Source organism: Erinaceus europaeus, chromosome 4 (genome assembly GCF_950295315.1).
Source record: "Erinaceus europaeus chromosome 4, mEriEur2.1, whole genome shotgun sequence".
NCBI lineage: Eukaryota > Metazoa > Chordata > Mammalia > Eulipotyphla > Erinaceidae > Erinaceus > Erinaceus europaeus.
Genome location: NC_080165.1, coordinates 6,699,581 through 6,723,968, shown reverse-complemented (window position 1 = coordinate 6,723,968; position 24,388 = coordinate 6,699,581). Strand labels below are relative to the sequence as shown.

Sequence of the window (24,388 nt, the reverse complement as noted above, 5' to 3'; positions counted from 1 at the left end):
CACTATCTGTCAGATTCCAAGGTAGACATTAGAGACACCAGAAGCACAGTAAGTCACACAGAGGTTGCATCGAGCAGGGACAGCTGGTAAGAGAGGTGTAACTTCTACTACTGCTGCTACTGCTGCTATGTTTTTAAATTTAACTTTAAATTGTGCTGACATTCAATCATCACATTTATGAACCATGCCTAAATTAGATGGATTCTATTATTAAGCTGGTGCTACGAATCTCCTCAGACATATTCTGTGTTGTAGTTTTGCAGTTTTCACACTCAAATAATTGATTCAATACACCCTAGGATAGTGTTCTGTGCGAGACACTACAGGAGGCCTTGAGTGGAGAAGAAAGCCCTCTCAGACCTAACATGAGAGGTCAACTCATTTGGAGAGAAAGACAATAAGAGGGCAGGGGTAGAGAACATAATGGTTATGCAAAGAGACGCTCATGCCTGAAGCTCCGAAGTCCCAGGTTCAATCCCCTGCACCACTATAAACCAAGAGCTGATCAGTGCTCTGGTAAAGAGAGAGAGAGAGAGAGAGACATTAAACAAGTATGTGAGTGCCACAACTTACGAAAAATGCCATAAAAATTAAATGTAAGGGAGTTGGGCGGTAGTGCAACGGGTTAAGCGCACGTGGCACAAAGCGCAAGGACCGGAGTAAGGATCCTGGTTCGAGCCCCCGGCTCCCCACCTGCAGGCGAGTCGCTTCACAGGCGGTGAAGCAGGTCTGCAGGTATCTGTCTTTCTCTCCCCCTCTCTGTCTTCCCCTCCTCTCTCCATTTCTCTCTGTCCTATCCAACTACAACAATAGCAATAATAACTACAACAATAAAAGAACAAGGGCAACAAAAGGAAAAATAAATAAATATTTAACAAAAAACTAAATGTATGAGATGGAGTATCAGGAGTGCCCCAAGTCTCATGAAACACAAGTGGCAGTTAAATCGGAAAGAATCCTAAAGGGAGAGAACATAGCAGCCTTGGGAAGTCCATAAGCAGAAAGAACTAGGGCAAGAATTCTTCCGGCGAGTGGAACAGAATATAAAGCCTGCCAACTCCAGTGCCCACAAGAACTGATGAGAGCCTTCAGTGGAAAGTGATGGAAGAAAACAAAAAGATGAACAGAGGAAAAGGCCACTCCATTCCTAGGACTGCTGGAAACGAGAGTTCTAATCGGGTACAATGTGCTCTCTGTGAATCCCAACAACTTGATGTGGGAACCCAATGTCTGCATTGCTGCATCTCCCCTACAATCTTGGAGGCAAGGGAATGAAAGATGGTGGGGGAGCAGAGGCACACTGGGTGTAAAGCACACGTGAGGGTCGAGCCCCCGGCCCCCCACCTGCAGGGGTGTTGCTTCACAAGCAGTGAAGCAGGTCTACAGGTTTCTTATCTTTCCCTCGCCCTCTCTGTCTTTCCCTCCTCTCTCCATCTCTCTCTGTCCTATCCAATCACAACAACAACAACAGCAACAACAAAAGGGAAAAATATGGCCTCCAGGAGCAGTGGATTTGCAGTGCAGGCAGCGAGCCCCAGGATGACCCGTTCTCAGTGAAGGTGGTGTGGGCCCCCAGTAGTCTGCGTCACACAAAGGCTCCCTTGTATCAAACGCTGGTTGCAGAGGATCATAAAATGGAGGCGCTTTGATCAAAATTGGAGCCAGGTGGACCAGCTCGCAAACGTTTCCAAAACAAGTCAATTTTTAACAGGATCTGGGAGGAATAAAGGCTTCCAGACCACTACAGAAGAAAGGTCATGGTGCTTTAAGTAAACAGAAGAGCCAGGAGGGGAGGAGCGCATTCATTATAAACAGGTGAGCTCTGGCCCAGGGTGCAAAGGCTCCTTCTGCTCACTGGGGCAGAAGGAAAATTGGAGGCCAGGTGTGTCAAAGACTTGCACTGGGGATATTTACAACTCGATTCGACCTCTGGGTGAGGTGGTCCCTTGCTGCTCTACTGAACACACTTTAAAGTGTGCTATGGTACGGTATGAATTTAAAAGTGTGTGCACGCACGTACGTGTGTATGTGTGTGTTTCACTGCTTTCAAGATGGAAGCCATGAGTCAGAGGAGGGAACTTTGTCCTCTACGGGTCCACAAAACCAACAAGAAACCACCCAATGTGCTCAGATGTTTTATCTTCCCAGAAGTATTGCCCTGAACTAGAGCCCTGCTCATGGATCATACAAAGCAGCCTTCCGTCAACAGAGATTGTGTGGCTGACTTGTTTGACCTCATTCCATAGCCCATCAGGCCTGAGCAGACCTTCCAGATCCATCAGCTGGACATGTAGCTGAGTCTCGTTCCAAAGGGTCCTCACGCTGGCCTCACTGAGGGCTCACTGAATATCCATTGTGTGCCGTTAATCCACCTCCTATTCCCTTCCAGCCAGCTCAGCCTACAGACTGCTAGCCAGAGTGCCGGGTATTTGATATGTGTGTTTGTGTGTGTGTGTTTGTGTGTGTGTATTTGTTTTTGTACTGGTAACGCGGCAACATCTACTGCAACCTGCACCACCTGCAGGTCACCTCTGGGCTCTGGAGATCGATCCCGAGCCCAGGTCAGCTTCTCTTCCGTTACCTCATCTGAGGTTGGTTTTCAGCTGTTTCGACTCCTCTTCCACACACAGCTTAACCTTTGCATGTTTTAGATCTTTACATGGCTTTATATTCTTTGCATTGTCTTTCTGATCATTTTATCAGGGCTTAATGGCTCACACTACATTTGCTCACACAGGGGTTCACTTTCTCATCTCCCCACACAGATGTCTGCCAGTCACTGTCAGCTGATGTAAGTCCACACCACCATGCACCAGGACTCCAACTCCCTTCCTCCCCCTCCCCCTTCTCCTCCTTACCCCAAGAATCAATCTGTCCCTCTCTTCTTTCTTAAAAAAAAAAAAAAAAAAAAACTTTATTTATTTAATGAGAGAAATTTGAGCACTATGAGGTACTGGGGTCAAACCGAGGACCACATAACCTGTCTCCCTCCCTGCCCCCCCCTCATACACACACACACACACACACACACACACACACACACACACACACACACGTGCATGTCCCATTAAGCCACCTCACCTAGCTGCTTCCTGTCTCCTTTTTCAACTCCCATCAGGTACTCATCAGAAATGTATGTCTAGGAAGTCAGGCGGTAGCGCAGCGGGTTAAGCGCATGTGGTGCAAAGCGCAAGGACCGGCGTAAGGATCCTGGTTTGAGCCCCCGGCTCCCCACCTGCAGGGGAGTCGCTTCACAGGCGGTGAAGCAGGTCTGCAGGTGTCTGTCTTTCTCTCCCCCTTTCTGTTTCTCCCTCCTCTCTCCATTTCTCTCTCTCCTGTCCAACAATGATGACAGCAATAACAACGACAACTACAACAATAAAACAACAAGGGCAACAAGAAGGAATATATAAATAAATAAAAATTTAAAAAAAAGAAATGTATGTCTAACTTCTATTAAATGGAAAGCAGCAGGTTTTTAACTTTAATACATGATTTTTCTCAGGATAACTTTCCATGCCTCACCGAACTTGCTAAACATGTGAGCAGCGAACAGGATGATGAGAAAGGGCCTAAATGGGAGTGAGCAAGTTCTGCAGACACCGACTGCAGGAATAGGAGAAAGAAGCCACGTATGAAGACCTGCACTCCAAGCCATTAACCCCCCCAGAAAAAATGACGAGAAAATAGCTGGAGTTAGAAAAATCCAAGAATATGGAGAATGATCCTAACTATCCAGCCTTGACATTTTAGGCAAATGTCCTTTTGCATAGTGACTGAAAACAGCTAAGTGATTTACGAGCAGACTCAGCAGTGAAACTACAATCGGAAATACAATTCAGATAATGTCATCAATACTTTTTATAAGCATGGGGGCGTCACTTGCAGCGGCGGGATGCAGAAAAAGGAGGTTTGGAGCAGAAAGGGAACACAATCCTTTATTTGCGCTGGCACCTCAGAGTTGGGTGAGAGAGAAGCAGTGTGGGCCACGTGGAGGTAGCAAAAATGGCCGCCTCGCGCAGCAACCTTCCCTGCGTCTAATCACCCAAGTGAAAGGCGGGCAAGAGAGAGCGAGGTGCGGAAGAAGAAGGGCTTTTATGGGAGTAGCTCTCGTGAGAATGGGAAGGGGGAGGAGTAGCCATAGCACTCCAGGGTAGGATAATAACTCTCATGGGAATGGGAAGAGGGAGGAGTAACCAGAGCGCTGCAACTATGGCAGGGAATTGACAGTGCCCTGAGGGCACAGGCTCTCTGAGAATGTCCCAACTCTCGTGGGAACTAGCAGTAGCCTGAGGGGGCAACATGGCAGATGTGACTGCATCTGCACAATTTCCCAGCATGGGGTGGGGGGAGAAGTAGCCCTTAAATAAACAGGTTGTCACTCTGAATACTACAAGTGTCCACACAGGCTTCACTACTCACTCATCGCTTTGATCCTTTTAAATAAGGTGGTAGCATAATTTTTGAAAAATCTTTTTTGATTTCTTTTTTTAAAGATCTTTTTATATTTATTTATTTATTTTTCCCTTTTTGTTGCCCTTGTTTTTTTATTGTTATTGTAGTTATTATTGTCATTGTGAGATAGGACAGAGAGAAATGGAGAGAGGAGGGGAAGACAGAGAGGGGGAGAGAAAGACAGACCCCTGCAGACCCACTTCACCGCCTGGGAAACGACTCCCCTGCAGGTGGGGAGCCGGGGGCTCGAACAGGTCCTTGCACTTCATGCCATGTGTGCTTAACCCGCTGTGCTATCATCCAACTTCTGAAAAATCTTTCTGTGCTATTCATGTATATAGTTTAATTTTGCCCCTAAACTGAGAACGGCATGCATTCATTTGTTTTTACTACTGCAAGTATGCTGATGGGATAAATAATAGAGCACTAGGACAAACACAATCAACTCTTTGAGCAAGGTACACTGACGATCGCATTAACTCCAAAACTCATTACCCTCCCAAATTATCTTTGTCTTAAAAAAAAAAAGTCAATCTAAAGAACAGAATGATTAACTTTGGCAGAATAACTTACAACACAGCGCTTTCTGCAGTCTCCGGATTTTGATGGCGGTGCGGTAGGCGGAGAAGCGGACGTTATTCAGGTCGGCTGAGATGGAAACAGGAAGAGAAGCTTATTATTTAACTTAAACTGAGCAGTAAGAATTCACTTACTTCCGATGATGGCAAAGTAATACATCTGTTTGCATTCAAGAAAGTCTTCTAACTTCCCTCAGAATTTAAGAAGATAGCTAAATACTCCTTAGCACGGTGGTGAGAGACATTTCAAAGCAAGGTGACAGAAAATGTCAAGCAAAGTAAAGGAAAAGAAAGAAAATTCCTCTGTTAGCTTTTGATGGCTTGAGAAGGGGCACCACAGGTAAGCTGAGGGCCCCTTTCTTACTGCCAAGAGGGCTTCTCCAGTGTGGGCATTTACATGCCAGGTACAGTCAATCCTCTGAAAAGGCGACCCATCTCTCACACTGCTCATGAAGTTAGTCTTTCATCTGTGCTGCTTTTGGCCTGGTCTATTTGTTCCTTCTATCCTCTAATAGATCTAGTTAACATAACCCTGTAATAAATACTCAAGTCTTTGAGAAAAACAATATTGCCATCTCCTTCTCTGTCCCCTAAAGATCCAGTGTCATCAGTACAAAGTGACAAGAGTTCGAAGAGAACATGGAAATCATCAAACTCAGACTCCTCACAACACACACTGAACAGACCAATGACGATTTTTCTTGCTTATCCAACCAAGTTAAAGCTCATTCCCTCTGCAGCTGACCCTTTGATAGCCAACTCAAAGACTAAAACGTTTTTTTTAAACAAATAGACCCAGGACAGCCTAAAGAATTGGACAAAATAATCAGGTCTGAGTTATACTCTCCTAGAAACCTACCAGATTAGAATTCTTATCTCACGTTTTCTTGTAATCTCAGATTAAAATGAATTTACATTTCTTTGCATTCTCAAATTAAAAACAAATTTAGTTTTTCGTGGTTACTTAGACTAATTGAAATTAGGGTAGCTAATTTAATAAGACTTACTAAATAAAAAGTGAGCAAATTTAATGCAGTAGACTAGAGGTTACTGTGCTATAATTTTATTGATATTTTATTTTAATGAGATGATACAGAGAGAAAAACCAGAGCATGGCTCAGCTCTGGCTGATGGTAGTGCTGGGAACTGAACCCAGGATCTCACAACCTCAGGCATGAAAGCCTTTTGCATCACAGTTATAGGGTCTCTTCTGCCTTGTGCTGTAATTTCTTGGTTTTTTGTTTGTTTGTTTGTTTGTTTTTCCAACAATGCTGAAGTTTAAGATGACTCAGTGTAAGGGAATCAAAACCACCAATCACATTTCTTCTTCTAAAGTCACTGGCTCATGATATTTCAGGTCCTCTTAAGAAAGATTTAAAACCTAAGGACAGCATTGCCCTTAGAGATTAAGCACTTCATGTTTCAGTAATATGACCTTCTAAATAGCATACGCCATACGAGGAAAGTGGGTACCTAGTTTCCACCTAGGAAGACGTAGTTCTCAGCTATTTGCGATGGCATGTCACTATTGAATAAAACAACACTCACCAAGAGACTGAAAGAGTTCAGTCATTTTTGGATGATCCCAACACGTTGTTTGAGTTTGATGGCTGAACACACAAAAAAAAAGTATTAAATTTAAATAACACATAAAATTATGTCTCTTGAGAGATATGCAAGTAGAATTTTTATTCATTTTCTTACAAAATCCATGTAAAATTATTCCTGAAGGATAAGCTAGAAACCTGATAACCATTCTTACTTACCAAGTGGAATGCCAACAAAATAATCCCTTTCTTTCTCTTTTTTTTTTGGACAAGCCTTAATTTTGCTGATCCATTAATTAATTTAGCACTCCTTAACCACTTGTTTTTGTTGTTCAGATAGAGACAGACAGAAAGGGGGAAACACTGTACCAGCTGGCCTCAGGCCACAGTACTCCGCCATGGCTCCAGGCCCCAAACCTGAGTAGGACACAGTCAAGAAGGTGCCCTATCTTGTGAGTCATTCCTCTGACCAACTGCAAGTTACTTTTATTGCATCAGCTATTTGTGAAAAATCTAGATTAAAATTTGCTCCATGCACATAAGTGGTACTTAATTGAAAAATGAAAATTTAAATGAAAACTTAAATATAAACTTTAGCTATCGTGGATATGGTACAGCCTGATCAATATAGGCAGCAAAATTAGCCCACATGAATCAGGAAAATGTAGAACTTCATTCCAAACAGACTGTCAGAGACAAGTGCTGTGAAGAGTTGGTCGGCTTGAAAACTCCTAGAAAATTTTAAGAAGGAAGGAAGGAAGGAAGGAAGGAAGGAAGGAAGGAAGGAAGGGAGGGAGGGAGGGAGGGAGGGAGGGAGGGAGGAAGGAAGGAAGGAAGGGAGGAAGGAAGGAAGGAAGGAAGAAAGGAAGGAAGGAAGGAAGAAAGGAAGGAAGGAAGGGTTCAGCTGTGAATGCGTTCTCTCTATCACAATCTAGGCAGCCTCCCTTCCTCTTCTTCAATATTGAGTGTCCTTCCTCAGTGCAAATAATTCTCTTTTGCCATGTGATGGTCCAATCACTCAGCAGGCAAAGACTAGGCAACAGGGGATAATGCAGGGCAAGGACGAGACAGAAGAAGATAATTCTAAGTTGACGGCATCTGGAACATCCACAAATGCAGAAAGAAGCTTCCTTTCTCTGACCGAGTACAGCACTGTCTGAGAAATGAGTCTAACACAAGTCCCCTCTTTTGAAGGAGTTTCGTGGCCACAAGGAAGACAGAAAAAACTGCTCCCAGCTGGTAAACAAACATGTACACATGTTGAATTATCTGATACTTATTTTCCTCACAAAAATTATTTCTTAATAGTAACCTACCAGTTCTCTTCATAGGAAATTGTTCTTTTAAATTCCTTTCTCCCTATGTTAGGTATCTAAACCCCATTTTTTAAATCATCTATTGAATCAAGTCATTACAATTTACACATCCCATGCACATATAAATTCTTCCTTTCCTCCTGCTTTCGTCTATCAGTTCAAGTCACAGAACCCCAGAACTTAACAGAAGGTAGAGGAAAAGTTGTTTTTCTCTTTCTGTGTGTTGGGGGGTTGATGTAAATAGCTCTTCAATGTGCTAGTGGCTTTATATTTTTTTTAAAAAAAAAATAGTTCTATGTTCCTTATGTAGGTCAGAATAGAGTAATAACACTTAATAGTACTCAAAAGACTTCTTGGATGACACTCAGTTCTTACAAAACTGTTTAGTAAGCTAAGTGAAATGGCACAGTACACAAGAGAGAGTGCTATTAAAATACACAATAAAACTGAAGAGAATTTATTTTTAAACCCAAGCAATTTTTAAAATGCCAATAAGGACTGAAAGAACAAAAAGTAAGGCTGGTCACTGGGAAATGACCTAATCACTGTCATATATACCTAGGTAACAAAATCCAAAAATAATCCATAATTTGTATTGAGGAAGAGTTTAAGTTTATATCTGAAGGAGAATGGATGGTGGTAGACGTTAATAAGTCCTTTAGTGGAAGCCATGGTGATATATATAGTTCTGAAATTTTATTCCTGAAATTAATATAGCACAATAAACACATTACACATATTAAAAAACAAGTACTGAAAATGTCAAATTCTTAAATAAAATGGCACGCTCAAAATGTGATGTCCTCAGAAAGAGTTAAGAAGTTGACGGGAGCCGGGCTATAGCGCAGCGGGTTATAAGCGCAGGTGGTGCAAAGCACAAGGACCGGCATAAGGATCCCGGTTCGAACCCCGGCTCCCCACCTGCAGGGGAGTCGCTTCACGGGTGGTGAAGCAGGTCTGCAGGTGTCTGTCTTTCTCTCCTCCTCTCTTGTCTTCCCCTCCTCTCTCCATTTCTCTCTGTCCTATCCAACAATGACAACAACAATAATAACTACAACAATAAAACAACAAGGGCAACAAAAGGGAATAAATAAATAAAATATTAAAAAAAAAAAGAAGTTGTCTGACTCCTCTACCAATGCAGAGACAGATTATTTTCACTTTGTGTTTTGTTAGCAACCAAAAGGTTCCTCCTGATTATAATATAAATTGCTCCAGAGAGCATGGAACTGAAATGGTGAAGTTGTTTCACCCAGACTTCTCATTACTGGGTTGTCAGGAAAATCACGATACATTGTTGCATAGGAAAACTGAAAACTGAGGGGCTGGGCAGTGGCGCACCTGTTTGAGCGCCCATGTTACAAAGCAGAAGGACCCAGGTTCGAGCCCCTGTCCCCAACTGCAGGGGAAAGCTTTGCAAGGGGTGAAGCAGGGCTGCAGGTATCTCTCTGTCTCTCTCTCCCTCTCTCCCACCCCCTTCCCTCTTGATTTCTGTCTCTATCCAATAAATAACGATGATTACAAAATTAAAAAGAAACAAACAAACAGAAAACGGCATCATGACTTCTCCAACAGCTAAATACTTGCAGTGTGGCCAGAGTGTAACAGCAATGGAGAATCTCAAGTCACTGCTTCTACTAAAACTTTTTTCTTTGGGCAGGGGTGGGAGGGTTGAGGAGAGGGGGTGGGTAGCAAGGCCAAGCATATACAAGATTCTACTGCTCATGGGTTGACTTGATATTTTATTTTATTCAGATAAAGACAGAGTGGCATACCACAACACCGTTCCACCATCGACAGGAGTCTCCACAGGCACATCTATCCAGGTGTTCCCAAATGCTGCCAAGACTTATCCTGGGGGGTGTGGAGTGCACTCTACCAGGAATGCCATCTCCTTGTTCTGTCAGGACTTTCATCTTACCAAAATCTCAGCTGGTCCAGATGCATATTCATGTTGAAGCAATCCCAGAAAAAGCTCTTAATGCTTAAATCAAAGAGGGGTGTGTGTGTGTGTGTGTGTAAAATAAGACTTCTCTAATAATATTTCTCTAATAAAATAACTCTTAAAAGACTAAAGACAGATTTGCTGACATTATAGTGTCATTCATATAAATTCATCATGGGCTCCCAGTCTTTTGTCGACTAGAATTCAGCTGACCTCTTGTGTCCTCTTTCAAGAATTTTCCTCCCCATAGTAGCATGACTATCGAAATGGACAACTCATAGAGATGGACCACGTCAAAGCTTAAGAACCAAACAAAACCTGTGAGCAGTACAGAGCTTAAAACAAATGTAAGCTATGCTCTCTAGAATCCTAAATATGGTGCTTTGGCAAGCAACCCCTACAGATCCATGTGGGGAGAAATACCACTATGCAGTCAGGCAGGAGGCCGAGAATTTTCTGGGAACTCCCACTCGCTAGTGGCTCTTTTGAGTGAAATCATCACTACTAGCAGCCGAGAAAACATACACATTTGGCAAACAGATGGGGGGGAAAAACAGCTTCTCCCTTTGTGAATTCAGGACCCGTTGATTCATTAGGCAGAACTGCCAACATTGAAAATAAACACAGCCTCTGGTTACAAAAGTATAGCTGCTACTTGCCAAACAGTTTTAGAGAAAAAAAGAAATGTAACAGATGAGTTGAATTTTCTTTCTTTCTTTTTTTTTTTTTTTGAAGTGGTGGGAGGGGGAGGGGAGGCTGGGAATGGGGTGAAAGCAAAAACTACAATCAATGCAAAGGCTGAACATGTTTGCACAGCTGCAAATAACTGGGCTCCTCCAGCCAATGCGCTTGCAGCCCTCCCCAGGCTCACAACCCAAACAGACTGAAAGAATTATCCCCACCACGGATAACAACAGTTGAAAGTTATGGCCCTGCCCACATACAAAAGACAAGTGGGCTTTCATCCTGCACAGTTTGACAAACTATAAGGTGAAAATTCAGTTTTAAATTAAAATCCAGTTTTTTTTTTTTTGGGGGGGGAGGAAGAGACAAGTATCTGTCTAAAAGTAAAATGCAAAAAAAAAAAAATCTAGCGAAATAGCCATTGTAGTTGAGTCCAAAAATGAAACATTAGCTAAAATGCCTGACATACAAGCTGAATGTCCAGCCACCACGCTAGACTTGCTTGTTTAAGGGAATCTGCAAGGGTCTTGGATGTGGGCAGAAACTGAGTTTGAGAAAAGCCAAAATTACCTGTGAGCTATTTTAAACTCTGCAGACTGCAGAAAACTGATAGTAATGCAAATGAATTTTTGTCCACAGAAATGCAAATTGCATCCACTGGAATGCCATCGATTACTGTCCGGTAGATGTCAGCTTTGCATCGACTGGTAAATTCATTTTAGCACCTGTTATAAAGACGCAGTTCTCTGTGCTTTCTTGAGTCCTGGACTATCTTTGTAAAGTTTCCCTTACTAACGAAGGACTTCAGTGTCATCTTTGACACATTTTTTTTTTTTTTGTATTTTTAGGTGAGTCAAGATCCTACCTGTTTGTTCCTTCATTCACTTAGTCTTTTCTGCATCCTGATTGCTATCTGGCTGTATGTAATGTAAAGAGATACAATCTGTGGATCTGATACACTAATGCCATGCAGTGTAATTACCGTTGTAACATTAGCTCTCAGTCCTATCAGGCCACAACATTGTTTTCTTGTGGCAGAAACATTTCAGATTTGTTCTCTCAGCAACGTTGAGCTCCACAATACAGTATTGTTTACTATAAAGCCAACACTGTACATTCGATCTCTGTTTCTTATCTTTCAAAAATTATTTACTTATTTATTCTCTTTTGTTGCCCTTGTTTGTTGGTATGCTTTAAAAACCCCTTCTGTTTCATTTGGTTTAAATCCCCCCTGCTTAACACTATTCTATTTACATAACCACTTCATTCTATTTACATAACCACTGTTAACAAGCACCACCCTCCCTCCAGGGCATTGGTTCAATCCCCACTGTTTCATGATATGTTTTTGCTCTGCCCCCTCTCCTTGTCACACTCTGATTTTCACCAGTCACTTTTCTCTCCACCCTCTCTATGTCACATCCTGTTCACGCCCTACTTGGGAAGTATATATAAAGACAGCATTGTGAGTTTTAGAGTACTGTACTTTGAGTTTAACTTAGCTCGTCTTAGATTGTGCTGCGTCCTGCATGAATAAAGAGATACTGCCTATAGCTCAACCATGAGTCCCTGGTCGTCTGTTACCCGCCCGTGAAGCCAGCCCGGCGAAAACAACATAGCCCGGCGAAAACAACACTTGTTGTTTTATTGTTGTAGTTATTATTGTTGTTTTCGTTGCTGGGCAGGACAGAGAGAAATGGAGAGAGGAGGGGAAGACAGAGATGGAGAGAGAAAGATCTACACCTGTAGGCCTGCAGGAGGGGAGCCTGGGACTTGACAGGGATCCTTCTGTGGGTCCTTGCGCTTTGTGCCACCTGCGCTTAACCCACTATGCTACCGCCCGACTCCCTCGATTACTTATTTTTAAAACTTAACTTTCAACAACTAGGCCAGTAGTTGTTCATGCTTGTATAATTATTACATTATGCCCTGTATAATAATTAAAAGTGTCTCTTTAATCTCACATGTCCAGTTAGGATAGCATGTGATCCCTTTATTTTATGGCTTATCATGAAATGTTAAACCAGTAAGGTCAATAAGCAGTAGCCCTTCTATTTTTTAGCATGCATTATGCATCGCTACTAAGCTACAGAAGAGAAACACACAACTGTATGTCTGTGAACAGAACACAGAAATGATGTGTCACAAAGCTGCGCAGCATATGAGTTGAATCAAGATTATATCAAAACACTTGCAGTTTTGTTAGACTGATAAGATTCTAGTTCCTACACAAAAGACATCTCTGAGGAAGAAACTTTTGAAATTCATTTGTCCTTACTAGAATGGACTTTTTTTCCCTATGAAACCTTAAAAAAATGGGAAAGTGGCCTGTTTGTTCAAAAAATGGCAATTAATCTGACAAATATTTTCCTCATCTACCCTGCTTTATGCTTAAAACTGGATTTTGAAAGTTTTCTACATTTATTATTCCATTCCAGTTGTTATCAAAAAGATATGTAAGAGAGAAAAAAAATGGAGTGTGCATTAAAAAATATGCTGGGAGTGAAAAGTATGTATACTGCTCAGTGCTAAGACAATTACGGAAAGAGAGACATTTCTCTTTGTTGTGCATAATGAGAGATGACTCACTACGTTAGTCTGTATAAAACTATTACTGTAAGAGCTGCCATTCAAGTGGGCAATTTATACCAGGTATTCTTTTTTTATATATTTTTAAATATTTATTTATTTATTCCCTTTTGTTGCCTTTGTTGTTGTTGTTATTGATGTCGTTGTTGTTGGATAGGATAGAGAGAAATGGAGAGAGGAGGGGAAGACAGAGAGGGGGAAGTGACTGTCCTGCAGGTGGGGAGCCAGGGGCTCGAATCGGGATCCTTTTGCTGGTCCTTGCGCTTTGAGCCACGTGCACTTAACCCGCTGCAATACCACCTGACTCCCCAGGTATTCTTTTAAACTCTTTTTTAAAAAGGTATCTTTACTATTTTTTTAAAAAATATATTTATTTATCAGGAGTAGGGCGGTAGCGCAGTGGGTTAAGCACACGTGGCACAAAGCGCAAGGACCAGTGGTGTAAGGATTCCGTTTCGAGCCCTCGGCTCCCCACCTGCAGGGGAGTCACTTCACAAGTGGTGAAGCTGGTCTGCAGGTATCTTTCTCTCCCCTTCCTCTCTCTATTTCTCTCTGTCCTATCTAACAACGACGACATTAATAACTACAACAATAAAGCTACAAGGGCAACCAAAGAATAAATAAATACATATTAAAATATTAAAAGAATACCTGGTATAAATTGCCCACTTGAATGGTAACTCTTACTGTAATAGTGTTATACATACTAACCTAGTGCATCATCTCTCATTATGCACACACACACACACAAAATCTCCAGAAGGCAGGTAAGATGCTGCCTCTGATACAGGAGCCTGTGGTGACCAAAGGTGGCAAGGAATGGAGCTCAAGTTCCCAGATAATCAAACGGAAGTTCCATTAGCAGCAGCGCAAAGATGAAAACAGGTCCTGACAATCTGATGTGGCAGACTTTCTCAGTGCAACCGATTCCTGACAATCTAACAGGTAACATTTTCATTTGGCGATATATAATACTCTCAACCTTTGTTTCACCTAGATCGGAATATACGAAAACCACAGGACATGCTACAGGACATGCTGACCAGCAATGTTGGTTCTCTGTGTTTGTTGTGTAGGAAGCAGACCTATGTGTTTTTCATAGTATATGAAACTTTCTGAACCCTCACAAACACTTTATCATTCTCTAGACTTCTTGAAGTCAGGAAATCCAACGTTATACTTTTGGAAACGTAAGGATAAACATAAAGGGAAGCCTAAGAAAGCTCCACGTTAATCATTCAAGAATCAACAGATAACTCCAAGTTAGTAGGCTTCCACTCTAAAATGAAGTTGATTCACAACCAGAAGCAGAATTTTTATTTATTTATTTATTTCCCCTTTTGTTGCCCTTGTTGTTTAACATTGTTGTGGTTATTGATGTTGTTATTGTTGGACAGGACAGAGAGAAATGGAGAGAGGAAGGGAAGACAGAGAGGCGGAGAGAAAGACAGACACCTGCAGACCTGCTTCACCGCCTGTGAAGGGACTCCCCTGCAGGTGGGGAGCCGGGGACTCAAACCAGGATCCTTCCACTTTGTGCCACCTATGCTTAACCTGCTGTGCCACTGCCCAACTCCCAACCAGAAGCAGATTTAACATCAGGGAGGTACAAGTAAGCATCCCAGAACTCCTCTCCTCTCCTCTGCACATAGACATTTTCCCTTATACTGAAGAAAGCTACATCTAGAAGTCTGTGCGTTCCCCTCCAGGAGGGGAAAAAAAAAAAGAACCTATTATTACAGAATGGAGGAGGAAGGTATTATTAATGATTCCGTCGCTAAGTTTCACAGCCTGCTAGGCTCCTGCACTTTATTACTCATGACAGGGCCCTTTCTAGTCAGACAGATAAGCTTGGGCAAATAAACTCCTGACAGGACCTTTTCCTTCTGACAAACATCCCTGAGATAAGACTTCCTTTGTTCTAGCTACATGGAAGGCTGTGTCACAACACCCTTTCTTTTCTAGTGATCTCCACTTTTTTTTTTCTTTTTTACAAAGAGAAATATATTCACGCACATTTTTTCCCCACCAGAACACTTTTTAACTTTGTTGCCTCAGGATGAAAGCTGGTTATATAAAATATTGTGCTATCTCCTGGCCCTCCACTATCCTATAAAAACCCTGAAACCCCACATCAAAGTGTGATTTGTTTTTTAAGACACAACTCTGCTACCATTTCAGGTTTTGCTACAAGCTGATCAAATCTACTTTTCTTGCACCGACTCTTGGTGAATTGGCCTTCTGAGAAGTGAACCACAAACCACTGTTTCTGTAACCTGTCTGTGCTGGAGTGATGCTCTGGTCTCTTCCCTTCCTCTCCCTCTCATAAAACTGATACATCAGAATTGAAACCGTTTTAAAGACACAATATAAACATATCAGTGCCAGAGAGTTAGGACAAGAAAGCTACAGCACACGGCCACAGACAAACATCAACATTCCGGGCAGGAGAGCACATGAACACAGGGTTTGTTTGTGATTCTTTTGAAGTGATCAAACGAATGATCAAAATGAATTCACCTGAGTGAGAGGGAAGAGACAGGTGGTGTTGCAGTGAGGACACTGGATGAAGAATGACCATACGTATCAGTGAACTTGGAGCTCTCACTATTCCGGTGGCGTCTCTATTTGAGCCCAGAATTCAGACGGAACATGTACCCCATGTACCCCGAGGTAACTTTCAGCGGTACCTCAGCTAAGGCTCTCCGGCCATCAGTCAGCATCCCATCCCATCCCATCCCTGCATGTTCAACTACTATTAATAAAACTGGGAGTGGTGATACTTCTCCTGGGGGTGGTAATGTCCCCATCATGGTTGAATTTCTTGAGTATACTTTTTTTTTAAATGGAATATATATATATAATTTAGTTTTAAAAAGCTACTTTATCTCTTACATTATATTTTAAAGGAGAATGTTCGTGTGTGTGTGTGTGTGTGTGTGTGTGTGTGTGTGTGTGTGTGTGTGTGTGTGTGTTGCTGCAAATGGTTGTACTGACTGGGCCTTCTACTTCATGGATTCACTTAGAAGAGCAGAAAAACATTTCAGTGGCCAGATGGTGGTACACCCAGTTGAGCCAACAAGCCACAATGCAAAAGGACCTGGGTTCAAGCCCCCAGTTCCCACCTGCAGGGAGGAAGCTTTGCAAGTAGCAATGCTGTACTTCAGGTCTCTCTCTGTCTCTCTCCCTCTCTATCTCTCCACTGAATTTCTCTTTGTCTCTATCCATATATATATATATGAAACACTATTTATTCAGATTATTTGGTCACTATTCTGTACTTTTGCAAAATTTTTTCTTTATTGGGGGGATTAATGGTTGACAGTCAACAATAGTTGATACATGTGTAACATTTCTCAGTTTTCCACACACCCCCCCCCCCCACACATAGGTCCTCCTCCACCATCATTTCATGGGATTTTAATGACTAAAAATTTAATCTTTATAAATTAAAAATATATATATTTCTTCCATTTATAATCCTTTATCCATCACATTCCTGACCTTAGAAGTAAGACTGTAACACAGTGCTGTTACAATGCAACTGAGCTGGATTCTAAGATTTAATTCTACAGGATTCTAAGGATTCTACAGGATTCTAAGATTTAATTCTACCTCATTCTATGGTAATAAAATGATCGTGGGTGCAGAAATTGATGAGTGTTAGGAAAAGTGGTCCACTTTGAAATCCTGAACTAGTCAGTGTCTTGCTAAGAGAGCAGCAACTCTCTCTGAATCATGTCAGTAAACCCGGGCTCCCTGCTAAAAACCCGGGCTCCCTGCTAAAAACCCGGGCTCCCTGCTAACCGCACTTCTGCACAAAGTATCCAGTTATGGCTGGTCAAGTTCAGGGCAGACCGCTGCTACTGAATTTTCCAGTTAGCTAGAGAATGTTCAGACTTGGTGATCCCCACATGCTCATATTCTCCATAAAGCAATTTCATTTATACCTCCTCATCAGTAGAGTTGGCCTGATAAGTTTCAATATCTGTTTATTTTCAATAAAGATAAAATGGCACACCTAGTTGAGCGCACAACATTACAGTGTGCAAGGACCCAGGTTCAAGCAGGGGGAAAGCTTTGCAAGTGGTGAAGCAGTGCAACAGGTATCTCTCTGTCCTTTAATAAAGAAAAAGATAAAGTCAAACACGCCAGTGTCCACGTCCAGCAGAGAAGCAATTACAGATGCCAGACCTTCCACCGTCTGCACCGCACAATGACCCTGGGTCCATGCTCCCAGAGGGATAAAGAACAGGAAAGCTGTCAGGGGAGGAGGTCGGACACAGAACTCTGGTGGTGGCAACTGTGTGGAATTATATTCCCGTTATCTTACAATTTTGTTCATCAGTATTAAATCACTAATAAAATATTTTTTTAAAAGAGGAAGTTGATGTGCTCACTTTGGCAGCACAGATACTAAAATTGAAATGATACAGAGGATTAGGACGGCCCCTACACAAGACTGGCACGCACACTCGTGAAGCCGTCCATAATTTTTTTTTTTTTTTTTTGCCTCCAGGATTATTGCTGGACTCAGTACCTGCACCATGAATCCACCGCTCCTGGAGGCCATTTTTCCCCCTTTTGTTGCCCTTGTTGTTGTAGCCTTGTTGTGGTTATTGTTGTTATTGATGTCATTGTTAGATATGGAGAGAGGAGGGGAAGACAGAGAGGGGGAGAGAAAGACAGACACCTGTAGACCTTCTTCACTGCTTGTGAAGCGACTCCCCTGCAGATGGGGAGCCGGGGGCTCGAACTGGGATTCTTATGCTGGTTCTTGTGCTTTGTGCCACATGTGCTTAACCCGCTGCACTACTGCCCGACCCCCGCATTCCATATTTTTATGAAAAAAAAAAAAAGATAAAGTCAAAGGCCATTGTTTAGGAAAACAGCTTCCTTATACATTTCCTTTTGTTTCTATTCACTTACTTCAGAATCACTAAGATGAACACCTTAAGCCCCACTTCTGGGAAGAGACTGAAAGTATGCCCAGGAATTCTCTACTTAAGTCTAGGACCAAAAGGGTAAATCCTTCATCCTTAGTAAGGAGAAAGACATGAAGGCTGCTGTAGTCAACCTTACAGAGATAACTGTATTTATCTTTCAGTGCCAACTAGAGCTTTGCTATAGGTTTATTTTTGTTCAAAGATGGGTTTTCTTTGAACTGTATAGACAAAATATGCAATATATATATATATATATATATATATATATATATATATATATATATATATATATATATTCTTGCCACTAATTTCTGTTCTTATTTAGGGAAGAGATATTTCTCTGACATCATTTAAGCTGAGTTCACAATTCATCCACAGAACAAGGCATCTATTTTCTCTTTAACCTGTACGTATAATAATATAGTTTTGATGAGAGAAGTATATGGAGTTTATGCCAATGAACCGTATGGCTGTTATAAGGAATAACTACCTGCTCTCTCACAATTCCATATACAACTATAAACGTCATTTCCCACCATCAAGTGTTAGCTTAGAGCAGTAAAGATTCCCCAGAAGGTGGGAAGGTAAAATCTAGTCTCTGCACTACAGGGTTTGTACCGAGTGTTCTGGCTGCAGTGGTGGAGGGAATGAGCAGAGAAAATGGGTGCAAAAGAGAACCACAGGGTTATCCATGATGAACAAAAGCATAAAAAAGCAAGGGGCAGGGGGCCGGGCGGTAGCGCAGTGGGTTTGAGCCCCCGGCTTCCCACCTGCAAGGGAGTCACTTCACAGTGAAGCAGGTCTGCAGGTGTCTGTCTTTCTCTCCCCCTCTCTGTATAAGTACCACGCGCTAACCGATTGCGCCACTGGAGCTCTTCTCTCCCCCTCTCTGTCTTCCCCTCCTCTCTCCATTTCTCTCTGTCCTATCCAACAATAACAGCAATGACAACAATATCAATAAATACAACAACAAAGGCAACAAAATGAGGGCAAAATGGCCTCCAGGAGCAGTGGATTCATAGTGCAGGCATCAAGCTCTAGCGATAACCCTGGAGGCAAAAAAAAAAAAGAGGCAAGGTGCAAAGGTGCAGGCAGTGGCACCCCTAGGAGACCACATGTATCGCCATGCCCAAGGGCCCAGGTTCAAGTTTCTGCTTGCCACCTCCAGCCGAGAAGCTTCAAGAGAGGTTAAGCGGTTTTGCGGGCCCCTTCTACCTCCCTCCTCCTCCCTTACAAACCCTTCTGTCCTATGAAATAAAAATAAATGAATAAAAATAAAAGCTGCCTGGCGTGGTGGACTCTTTGTGCAGGCATCAAGTCCCAGCATAACAAAAATAAATAAAAAATTTAAAATATATATATTCAAAAGGAAGATATAAAGGAGCTATACTAAATTGAGGAAAAGTCTTGATTGAGATCTCTACTCATCAGAGGCAGCCAGAACACAGCCAAGGGCACACGGCAGGTCGGTTTTGAGTTAAGATGTCTATGTAGCAGGATGTAGCCCATAGAGACCCTTACAGTGCAGTTTTAGAGCCTTTCATTTTGCAGAAACAAATGAGCTGAAGAACCACTGTGGGGCCGGGTGGTGGCGCACCTGGTTGAGCCCACGTGTTCCAATGCGCAACGGCCCAGGTTCCCAGCCCCCACCTGCAGGGGGAAAGCTTTACCAGTAGTGAAAGCAGGGGTGCAGGTGTCTCTCTCCCTCTCTATCCCCCGCTTCCCTGTCTCTATCCCATCAATGAATAAAGGTAATAAAAAAAACTTTTAAAAAAGAACCATTGCAGCACACTTCAAATTATTAAAAGAAGCTAAAAACATATCAGAAAGCCAGCAAAGTTGCTTTAACTAATTTATAAAATTAAAATATGAAAAATGGGTCCCCATTCTGTCAACCTAGATTTTAACGTTGGAACATATGAAAATGTATTCAATACTGAAAACATCTAATAGTTCTATAACAATACTAATTTATTGTTGTGCAGGTTAATAAAATCTTACACGCTCCAGGAAAGTCTAGTTGATTGACAATTATACTAAATCTGTTTTTAACATTTTTCTTCTACTTGTGCAGCCACGCAGAGAGAGGTGTAGTAAAAGCCTTTTCACTCATCATTGACTGGCTTAGTGATTTATGTGGGAATTAAGTTTTGCTTTCATGACAATTCTTCATCTGGAAACACAGGCTCGTGTTAGCCAGTCTCTAAGAGATTCACGCTCCTTCTTTATGAGGAAACGAAAGGTTAAGTGACACAAGAGAATAAATCACGAAAGAATCGGGTTAAACCAGCTTTTCAAAATAGGAGAATTCATTCTATACACATGAGAAATTTGCTAAAGATCTGAAAGTTCCAAAGACATTTAACACTAAAACTACATATATTTACAACAAACCTAATGTTTCATATTGATAACAGTGCACAATCTCGGCCTTCTTTGTAGAAATTTAGCATCAATGGGGCGGGCCGGGTGGTGGTGCACCTGGTTGAGCGTACATATTAGAATGTGCAAGGACCAGACTTCAACTCCCCCATTCCCACCTACAACAGGAAAGGTTTGCAAGTAGTGAGGCAGTGCTGCAGGTGTCTCTCATTCTGTCTCCCTCTTTATCTCCCCCATCCTCTTGATTTCTGGCTGTCTCTATCCAAAAAATACATATAATAATAATATTAATAGAAAATCAGCACAATTCAACTTTTTTTTTAAGATTTTTTTTATTTATTAATGAGAAAGATATAAGGAGAGAGAAAGAACCAGACATCACTCTGGCACATGTGCTGCCACGGATCGAACTCAGGACCTCATGCCTGAGAGTCCAAAGCCTTATCCCTGTGCCACCTCCGAGACCACTACAATTCAATTTCTTTGCTAATTTAAAATAAAGGTTGTCATGACATATGTTATACAATAGTGAAAGTACTCATTTCCATAAGATAATATAGTATGCATCACTTGCTATAGTAATTACATGTTATGGAAACATGCAAATGAATGAAACTGGACCACTACGTATTACCATGCATAAGAGTGAACTCCACGTAGACCAAGGACATATACATTAGAACAGAAACTACCAAATACATAGTAGGAAACCTGGGCAGAACACTTTGTGACCTATGCTGCAAGCCTCTCCAGAGATTCAAATCCAACAGCAAAGAAAGCAAAAATGAAAACAAACAAACAAAAAAAAATCAGTGGAACTCTATCTGCACAGCAAAACGGACCACCACCCTAACAGAAAGACACCCTACAGTGTAGAAATCTCTACACAACATACCACAGATAAAGAACTAATAAGCAAAAGACAGAAAGAGCTCCGTAATCTTAATAGAAGAACAAACAAAAAGCACCCCCCCATCAGAAAATGGGGGAGTACTTGGACAGCAACTTCACCAACGAAGAGATTCAGAAGACCAAGAGACACATGAGCAAGTGTGCAAGTCACTGATCATCAGAGAAAAGCAAGTAAAGACAAAAATGAGATACCACTTCACAGCTGTGAGAATCACACGCATTAGAAAGGACAGTAACAACAAATGTTGGAGAGGATATGGAGGAAAAGGAACACTCCTATAATGTTGGTGGGAGTGTAAATGGTCAGAACCCTATGGAAACCAGTCTGCAGATTTCTTAAGAGTGCTAGAAATAGACATATTCTATTTCTTTCTATATTTCTTTCTATTTGCTATTTCTTTCTCTCCAGGGAATTGGCCCAAAGGAAGCATAAAGATGTATCAGAAAATACCTATCTACACCTATGTTCACAGCAGCACAGACTGTGATTGCCAAAATGTGGAAGCAACTCAGATGCCCAATGATGGATGAGTAGCTAAGTAATACTAATAATCATCATGGTGGCATATGTACATGATAGACTACTACTTAGCTATTTAAAATGATGCAGTCGTCTCCTTTGTATCATCTTGTATGGCATTTGGTGACGTTGTGTTAGGTAAGATAAGCAAAATGGGAAGGATGACTATGCAATGATCTTACTTATAAGCAGGACTTAAGGGTGGAGAGGGAGAACACAAGTAAAACGTGGACTGGGCAAGGCGTATGGCGTGAAAGCAAAGGACTGTGGGAAGGAGAGTGAGGTGAGGGGTGAGACAGTTTTCAGGTTCTGGCGCATAATGAAATTACACTGACCGCACTCTAAACATTAACCCCCTCCGTACAAACAAAACAAAGAAGCAGAAACTCAGGGTGATAAGAAAATGAAATCTGGATCTAACAAACATTGTAGGTAACTTTCATTAGTCAAGGAAAAATGGGGAAATGCTTTCTTTTATTGCATTAAGGTTAGAACAGTGTAAGGACTTTCTACATTATTTTCTGAGAGAAATTAAAATGTTTTCACATGAACGTTTCTGTAAGAAACATCATATGTCAAGGGCATCTAGACATTGCACCTGCCCTCCAAAGACTTTCATCTCTGTTGCAAGTAAAAACAAAACCGAAAGAAAACAAATATACCTGAAGACCTGAAGTCATAAATGAACTACAAAATGTCATTCTGATTTCTTTTCTTTTTTTTTTTTACTCCGACTCTTAAACTAGCACCTTTCATATAATAAATGTGTATCACTTTCACTGGAAAATAAGACAGATTTACATTTTTAAACGGCATGGGACTCCTTAAGTTATCAATGTTACTTTATGTTCTGAGATAAAAATTCACTTACTTGATGTAATAGGGCACTTTATTATGGGAAATGGATCTTTGCCACGGCAGCTGGACTGATGCTGAAAAACAAAGAGACGTTATTGGAGATACTGTTGATTCAATAGCACTATGCTAGTCTATGCTTTCATCCAAGACAAATGGGCAAATCCAAGAATTTTTTTTTTTTTTGAACTGGATTCCTATCAGTATGAAAGCTGCTAGGTCAAAAAGAGTGACTTTACACGTGAATTTGAGGTAAGGAAAAAAAACAGCACCTGCCAGGTTCTAAAACAAATTCTATCTAATTGGACCATTTGATAAAAGTCATTAAACAAAAATAAATAGATGACATTATATCCTTTGGGACAAAATGGATTGAAGGAGGGTGATAATTCTTAGTGAAGCAAGCAGGGCCTTGCGCACTGCACTGTGTGCGCTTAACCAGGTGTGCCACCGCCTGGCCCCTGGGAAACACGTTCTTTCTGGGGGCCGGGCGGTAGCACGGTGGGTTAAGTGCATGTGGTGCAAAGCACAAGGACAGGCATAGGATCCCAGTTCGAGCCCCGGCTCCCCACCTGCAGGGAGGGGATCGCTTCACAGGCAGTGAAGCAGGTCTGCAGGTGTCTGTCTTTCTCTCCCCCTCTTTGTCTTCCCCTCCTCTCTCCATTTCTCTCCGTCCTATCTAACAACTGCTATAACAACAGTAACAACCAAAAAAAGGACAACAAAAGAGAAAAAAAATGGCCTCCAGGAGCAGTGGATTCGTAGTGCAGGCACTGAGCCCCAGTGATAACCCTGGAGGCAAAAAAAATAAAAAGGCAAAAAAGAAAATACATTCATTCTACATGAAACCAGTGATTCTAAGATTTATCTAGTAAGAGTTATACATGTGAATCTAGAGGTATTAAGGAAGTTTACCAAAGGAACTAGTAAACAACCAAAGTCAAATAAAAATCACCACATCTCAACTCTCATATGATCTGGTGTTAATGATTTTTTTCTGAGTTCATGTTCTACTCCATCTAACACATAGATAGCACACTAAAATGTGCAAAGCATGTTTAAGGACATTCTCCATGGAGAAACAAGCAGGAAAAGTATCATATAAACCCCCATCTGACAATTCAGGCGTTGCCTGCATACTCAGCGATGAAGCTGTCAAAGAGTGATGAACAGGGCCGGGTGGTGGCGCACCTAGTTGAGCGCATGTGTTACAGGGCACAAGGACCCAGGTTCGAGCCCCCCGGTCCCCACCAGCAGGGGGAAAGTTTTACGAGTGGTGAAGCAGGGCTGCAGGTGTCTCTCTGTCTCTCTCCCTCTCTACCACCTCCTCCCTCTTGACTTCTGGCTGTCTCTTATCCAATAAATAAAGATAAAAAAAGGTTTTAGAAGTAAGAATAGAAAAGTGAACAGACAATTATATTGTCTGTATAGTTTTTGATAGAACCACACTGGACAATTCTCCCGCTATTTTCCAACAAATATTTCCCGGAGAAAATAAAGGAAGCTAAGCACCGGTGCTGATAAATTGTACTGACTACTGTGAAACTTGATACGCTTTTCTCAATTTAGTTTCCAAGGCAACTGGAGGCAACAGTATTATTATTAAGGCACTTTTAAGATAAATTAATTTTCACTAATATGACCGTTACTAGACAGACA

General features: G+C 41.7%; 1 protein-coding gene and 1 non-coding gene across 2 annotated transcripts in view; one reads left to right on the top strand and one right to left on the bottom strand.

The window, feature by feature from the left end:
• Positions 1 to 24,388, bottom strand: part of UTRN (utrophin) — a 609,745-nt gene that overhangs the window by 87,006 nt on the left and 498,351 nt on the right. The window contains exons 58-60 of the mRNA XM_060190773.1: positions 22,746 to 22,806; positions 6,582 to 6,643; positions 5,029 to 5,103 (exon numbers count right to left, since the gene is read on the bottom strand). Of these exons, the coding sequence (XP_060046756.1) occupies positions 5,029 to 5,103; positions 6,582 to 6,643; positions 22,746 to 22,806 (198 nt within the window). The remainder of the gene's footprint in view (positions 1 to 5,028; positions 5,104 to 6,581; positions 6,644 to 22,745; positions 22,807 to 24,388) is intronic.
• LOC132538448 (U6 spliceosomal RNA) lies at positions 17,507 to 17,611 on the top strand. The gene has a single exon (XR_009549813.1). It is a non-coding gene; the product is annotated as a U6 spliceosomal RNA (small nuclear RNA).